This window comes from Penaeus japonicus, unplaced genomic scaffold, assembly GCF_977035675.1.
Source record: "Penaeus japonicus unplaced genomic scaffold, GWHDUDI00000001_assembly GWHDUDI00000004, whole genome shotgun sequence".
Lineage (NCBI taxonomy): Eukaryota > Metazoa > Arthropoda > Malacostraca > Decapoda > Penaeidae > Penaeus > Penaeus japonicus.
The window spans coordinates 18,024,140-18,031,639 of NW_028234406.1; the positions used below are offsets into that span (position 1 = coordinate 18,024,140).

Consider the following 7,500-nt stretch of genomic DNA (forward strand, 5'->3'; position numbering starts at 1 on the left):
GAATTAGAGATCCACTTCATGTAACCCAAGTCCATCTAAGGATCAGCTGTATCATTAATGTTATACAGTTATACAGTATTGGTAATAGTTAAATTTGCAAACATATATTGTATGAAGGGGGTTGTTCCTATTTGGCACTTTCCTTCCTCTTCTCTACCTCCTAATTCACTGAATTACGGCAAACAAAATTTAGCCTTGCAACAAAATCTGAATTTTCAAATAGCTTCATACTCCATTAACATAATGAAGTATTTTTCTACCAATTATTTGAGGGTGGTTTAGGATATGAAATATATGAGGGAAGGCAGAGGTGAGTTAGTGATATCAGATAACAATGAGGAGGAAGAGAGAAATGAGGAAGATGAAGAGGAAGATAGGGAAAAAGACAAAGAGGAAGAAAAGGCAGAAGAAAAGGAGGAAGTTGAAAAGGGGATGAAGAAGAGGAGGAAGAGGATGAAAAGGAGGAAGAGGAAGAAAAGAAAAGAAAAGAAAAGAAGAGGAAGAGGAAGAGGAAGAAAAGAAAAAGAAAAAGAAAAGAACAACAACAACAACAATGAAAAGGGGAAGAAGACAAAGAGATAAAATGAGAAAGAAAATGAGGAAGAGAAAGAGGAGAGAGAGAGAGAGAGAGAGAGAGAGAGAGAGAGAGAGAGAGAGAGAGAGAGAGAGAGAGAGAGAGAGAGAGAGAGAGAGAGAGAGAGAGAGAGAGGAGGAGGAGGAGGAGGAGGAGAGGAGGAGGAGGAGGAGGAGGAGGAGGAGGAGGAGGAGGAGGAGGAGGAGGAAGAGAAGAAGAAGAAGAAGAAGAAGAAGAAGAAGAAGAAGAAGGAGAAGGAGAAGGAGAAGGAGAAGGAGAAGGAGAAGGAGAAGAAGGAGAAGGGGAAGGGGAAGGGGAAGGGGAAGGGGAAGGGGAAGGGGAAGGGGAAGGGGAAGGGGAAGGGGAAGGGGAAGGGGAAGGGGAAGGGGAAGGGGAAGGGGAAGGGGAAGGGGAAGGGGAAGGGGAAGGGGAAGGGGAAGAACAAAAAGAAAAAGAAAAAGAAGAAGAAGAAAAAAAGGGGAGAGGATGAGTAGCAAAGGTGAGAAGTGGAGAAAGTAAGATGAAAGGCTAAGAAAAAAAGCAAAGAGGGATATTGAAAAAAATAAAATATGGTGAAGGCTAAAGAATGGGAAAAAACAAAGAGATAGGATAAATAATAGAAGAGTGAAAAGATAATATCCCCTATAAAATGAAGAGTAAAAATAAAATAAACAGAAACAGAAAGAACTGAAAATGATGAGAAATTAGTAATGAAAATCAGAGGAGCATTCAAATCAAGATGAAAACAAAACAGAAGGGCTTGAGACAACAACCAAACAGAGATAAGTAGGGGAGCTGAGACATACTTAGGCGTGAGGTGGTTGAAAGTGTCATCATCCATCCAGTCGACAAGCTGAATCAGTTTGTAAGGGTCTATAGGAGGCGGATACACTACCTCCTTCACCTCCACCCGGTCGCAGTTACAGTAAGCCGTCGACACATGAACCAACGCCTGGTGGGGGGGAGGAGACCAGCAAAGTGAGGAGGTGGGTATCAAATACACTGACGAGGAGCTGAAAATGGCTTGTGATGATTGTAAGTGAAGCAGGGGAAAAATGTATATTAGTGGGCCTACTTGAGGGAGCATGGTGTACAAAATTTTACCTTCAAGGTCTAGTCACGTGCCCTGCCCAGATGCACTGTGGATCACTTTAACTTCAAAATCTAGTATAAGCAATTTTGATAATCAACGTAAACAAGTAACTACTTCCATTAAAAAAATGGTTGCCCTGGAAAGAAAAAGGGTGAATTACCTAAGAAGACAGCAGGTTCAGGCACAAGGCAGAAAAGGATTTGGAGACAGTTTCAAATGGTATATAGCAAACCTTAACCCACACAGTTGCCGGGCGGCACAGTATTGTGCCAGCTATTCAATTGATTTAGGCCTAATAATTCGAAAGCCCCGGCATTTGGACATTCTAGGCTAGAAATCCCCCCGAATTGGTATGGTGAAAAGAGTTGCATCCCTCACTTCCTAAAAATCCACTCAATCATATGAATGGCAGATTGATTAACATAAGTTAAACCTCCAGTATAATGATTCACATCCCGGTATATACTAAAATAATATTACAGGAAAATATATCAGCCACTGATGTCTTGATATCCAAATCATGATTAATCCATGGTTGCCAGGAACACGCACTGTCCACTATATTCTAATATCTTTTTTACAGAGATGGGTCCAGGAGCGCTGAGCTATTTATCTGATCTCTCCTGTTTACCTATTCCTTGAATATTTGGGAAAAAGTTATTATTTTGATTATCAACATTTTTTTAAATATTTATCATTAATACTACCTTCACCATTTTTGTTATCATTATCATCATTACTATCATCATTTTTATCATTATTTTAAATATTATTAATATTATTATTATTATTATCATTATCATTATTATCATTATTATTATTATTATTATCATTATTATTATTATTATTATCATTATTGGTATTTTTTATTATGATTATTATTATCATCATCATTGTCATTACTATTACCATTATCACTATTATCATTATACCTATCATCAATATCATCATTAACAATAACTTTTATCATCATTATTATCATTATTATTATTATTATAATTATTATTACTATTATTAATATCATTATTATTATTGTTATTATCATTATCATCATCACTATCATCATCATAATCAGTATAATCATTAATACAATCATTATCATTATCATCAGCATTATTACTCCTATCATTTTTTTTTATTGATATTATCATTCATGTTATTATCATTATTACTCACTATTATCATCATTATCATTAACATTATCATTCTTATTATTATCTTGTTGTCATAATCATGATTATCATTATTTATTACTATCATCATCATCTGTATTACCATTATCATTACCATTGTTTCTGTCACCATCATAATCATCATTATCATTATTATTATCATCATCATTAGTAGTAGTAGTAGTAATATTATTATCATAATTATCATCATTATTATTATTATCATTAACATTAACATTAACATTTCATTATTATTATTATTACAAATATTACCATTATTGCTATTATTACCATTATCATTACCATAATCATCATTCTTATCATTACTGTAACTAATAACAGTCTCACTAGTAATAAAAAATAAGACATCAAGTGGCCCTGACACAGCACTTGTAGATAATCATATTCATGAAAAGCATGGCAGGCAATGCATGTACATATGCCTGTTTCACCTATAAATGAATACCTTGATAGATATTACATTCTTTCAATTTCTAATATGTCAAAATAAACTATCAAAGTTTGGATCATGTTTTTCTGCACCATATGATACTCGCACTACCATTACCATAATCTACAAAAAGAGGAAACAAGAGACATATTAACAAAACATACAAATGCTAATCAGACCTTCAACTACATCCTATTAAAATCTGCACACATGCACATTGATTTAGAGGTTTAATAAACATGTAAAATACATATACATATACATACAAATGCATATATAGGTAGATGTGTATGTACTCATATTGACAGATAAGTTATATACATATATACAGACAGACATATTGATAAAAAGATGGACAGATAGATGGATAGACAGACAGACATAGTAGATAGATAAACAGGCAAAAAGATAAGAGAAAGAAAGACAGACAGATTTATGTGCAAGTGATGGGTCGTGTGGTCTAGTCGGTTTAGTACTGCACTCTCGGGCTCATACTTGAGGTTCGAGGCAGAGGTTCGACTCTGAGTCAGGGAGGTATGTTATTACCGTCTTTCGGGCTCGCCTCAGTGCATACAAACCCGGCGTAGCATCTGCTCCACAAATCTAGCTTATCCTTATCCATGAACAAGTATGCGAGTACGTGTGTGTGTGTGTGTGTGTGTGTGTGTGTGTGTGTGTGTGTGTGTGTGTGTGTGTGTGTGTGTGTGTGTGTGTGTGTGTGTGTGTGTGTGTGTGTGTGTGTGTACGCATGCGTGTGTGTACACATGTGTGTGTGTACGCATGTGTGTATGTACACATGTGTGTGTACACATGTGTGTGTGTACGCATGTGAGTGTGTACGCATGTGAGTGTGTACGCATGTGTGTGTACGCATGTGTGTGTGTACGCATGTGTGTGCATGTACCTGAGAGATGAGTAATATCGTAACACAGCATACATTAAAATGCAAGAAGAGTGACCCACCACCAGTTTCTCCATCTTATGGCAGAGCTCGACCAGGCGCCGCGTCCCGAGCACGTTCATCTGCAGCGAGAGCTTAAGAGCCTCGTCGAACTTGACGGTGGCAGCGGCGTGGAAGACGACGGAGATGTTGGAAGCGAGGGTGGCAGAATCAGCTGGGGATATGCCCAGTCCTGGCAAAGTGATGTCCCCCTGCACTGCCACCAGCTTCCCTAGCACCTCCGGGCATGACGATCTCAGCTGGTCGAACAGCTGTGGCATGAACACATAAGGGTTAGTAGTGTGATGATTTCACAGTCCATGGAATGGTGAGTAGGGTTTGGGAGTGTGTAATGCAATAAATGCGTAATACCATTTTATTTCTGTCAGCACCGTAGGGGCAAAAGTAAATTTACTGTTGTTATTCCTCCAACTTGCAATAAAATAATAACAATGACGATGATGATAATGATGATAATGATGATGATGATGATAAAAAAACAATATTGATAACCATAAGGAAAACAACAAAAAATTAATACAAGCACACGCACATTTATACAAAATATCTTTTTAATCTCACTTTTGTTTTGTTTCCTGGGCCTCACCCTAACATTTTAGCGTCCCCTTGCTGTCGCATAAAAATATCCCATGACACAAACGACACAAGTTTTATTGTCGTCGTCATCAAAAGAGAAATATGTTACAGTTTCATATTGTTATAGCGGCAAACGAAAAAGTACAATCCTATATTTCTTAATATGTAAGCATATCATGTACAGACAATAAGTCATACGAGTTTAATGCTTCGCAACGTACTGACATATAACCAGCAAATATTTAACTATGGAGCAAGACAATGTTTGCACGTGTTCTCTACACAAGTACGAAAGAGCGATTGGTTTTCCCTTGTACGTGAAGGTCAGCCGATGGGTTCTTACACCTTAGCAACTGCCTTTTGAGCAATGATTACGTAACCTTGTTTGCAGAGGGCTACCGGAAGATATTTTCAAATTTCTGTTCGTTATCGACAAAATATTATTGTTTCCAGAAAAAATATTGAATCGCCATTTCTAAACTATTTATTAAGAATAAGCAAATGAACTTTAGAAAAGTGAGTGAGACGATGCATTTTTCTTTTCTTTTTTTCATTCTTTTTTGGGTTACCTCGCAGTTCGGCGTCGTCTACACAACCGTACACTGAGTATTCGCCGTGGGTCACAAATTGCAGGTAACTACCCCTTTAAAGTCATTCAACTTTTTGTGGTGTTAAATTGGTATTATAAAACAGAAACTAAGAAAAAAAGTTGAGAAAGCGTATACAAGGCCTTTCAAAACTGCAGGCATTTTCACAGGATTGCAGGTATTTGGGGAGGGGGGGGGCTTCCTCTTCGCCAATTGAAAAGACATCTGCGTCATCTCCAGTAATACCATATCTATAAAAATCATGCATATTCTTTCACTCTCACTGACGATGATTCTGTGACTGTGAAAATCCCAAGACGGGTTTATGACAAAGCGTGTTTTCGTCCCTCCAGTGTAATGCCATCAGTGTCTCGCATTATTCGTAAATTCAGAGAGGCGACCGAACAATAAAACATATTTTTTTGTTGTTTACAAAAGGTGGAAGTACATCTCCACCTAATCATCCGACTACAATTGATAGAAACTTTTTGCTGAACTATCATTTTCCACGTTGGTGACGTCATATTGAATACCATGATGTGTCAATAAACAGTTGATTCGAAATGATATAATACAAATAATGATGATCCGTAACGTCGTAAAAACAAGAAATACTGCTAAAACATTTATATTAATCACAGCAGATGCAACAAAGACAAGGAGAGCAACAAAATAAGTTTCCCGGAAAATTCTTAAGATGTGCCTTCTTTGACTGAGACTGAGACTGAAGCTGAGACTGAGACTGTGGCAGACACAGACACAGACAGACACAGTGCCAGTGACAGGCAGAGAAAGAAACTAGGACAGGGACCGAATGGAACACAAACAAGAATTGGACACGGTGTTTGTGTGGCATCTGAGGAATCACATTTTGGCCTGAAACTCTCTTCAAGGCGTGATGCTAGGGAAAACAAAAGGTGAAACCACGTAAGAAAAAAGAGGTAATTGCGTTTTCTCCCTCTTGCCGTAGAGGGTTTTGTAATAGACAGTCTTATAAGGGAAAATTAGTCGCTTTTTTGTCTCTTACTCGTTATCTGATCTTGCGTGTCAGCGCTAAAAGAAATGGTATTGTAAAAAAACGGAGATGGAGAAGGAGAGGGTAGGAGGAAGGAAGACACACAGATATACACACACACACACACACACACACACACACACACACACACACACACACACACACACACACACACACACACACACATATATATACACACACACACAAATACACAAACACAAACACAAACACACACACACAAACACAAACACACACGCAGGCACGCACGCACACACACACAAACACATTCACATACACAGAGAGAGAGAGAGAGAGAGAGAGAGAGAGAGAGAGAGAGAGAGAGAGAGAGAGAGAGAGAGAGAGAGAGAGAGAGAGAGAGAGAGAGAGAGAGAGAGAGAGCAATTCAGGTATGATTTCTCTCCCTACCAGAGAGGGCAGAAGGTGAAGGGGTATAAGAAACAGAAAAAGGAAAATGGGAAAAAACACGTCCTAGATACGACAAGAGACATGACCCCTGCCCTCCCTCCCTCCCTCCTCCTCCCTCCCTCCTCCCTCCTCCCTCCTCCCTCTTCCCTCCTCCCTCCCTCCCGTTTCCTATTCTTCAACAGCGCCCCAAGCCTCTTGCCCCCCCTCCCTCCTCCTCTTCTTCCAATCCTCCCTCAGCCTTTCAAAATGTTTACGCAGGAGAAATCAGCCGCATGGAGAGCTAGCTATTCTCCAGAACCTCTGCTCTCGAACCAAAACTGGGGAAATATGAAGAAAAATGAAAGAAAAAAACGCATATATTTAAACCCCTCTTCTCCAAAAGTAGGTTTCATCTTTTTTACACATAACACATGTGTCCGCTATCACCCATGAGAACCCTCACAGTAAGGGCTCTTGGCTAACAGTCTGATAAGGGAGTGGGACCCACGATATCACCCTACACTAGACCTTGGTTACAGCATTTCCAAGTTCAATCGAACGTAGACCTTAGCGTGATCACAGACCACGGGTGATAAAAGCAGGTTACAGCCCGGGAGCGGGTCACACATGCAAAACAAAAGGGCAGCTAACATTCAGCAATACGTT

At 38.9% G+C, this 7,500-nt stretch overlaps 1 protein-coding gene across 3 annotated transcripts in view; it reads right to left on the reverse strand.

The window, feature by feature from the left end:
* Positions 1-7,500, reverse strand: part of LOC122256672 (putative fatty acyl-CoA reductase CG5065) — a 48,982-nt gene that overhangs the window by 27,123 nt on the left and 14,359 nt on the right. For all 3 annotated transcript variants that reach the window (XM_086536140.1, XM_086536141.1, XM_043021516.2), the window contains exons 3-4: positions 4,254-4,502; positions 1,381-1,526 (exon numbers count right to left, since the gene is read on the reverse strand). In XM_086536140.1, the coding sequence (XP_086392266.1) occupies positions 1,381-1,526; positions 4,254-4,502 (395 nt within the window). The remainder of the gene's footprint in view (positions 1-1,380; positions 1,527-4,253; positions 4,503-7,500) is intronic.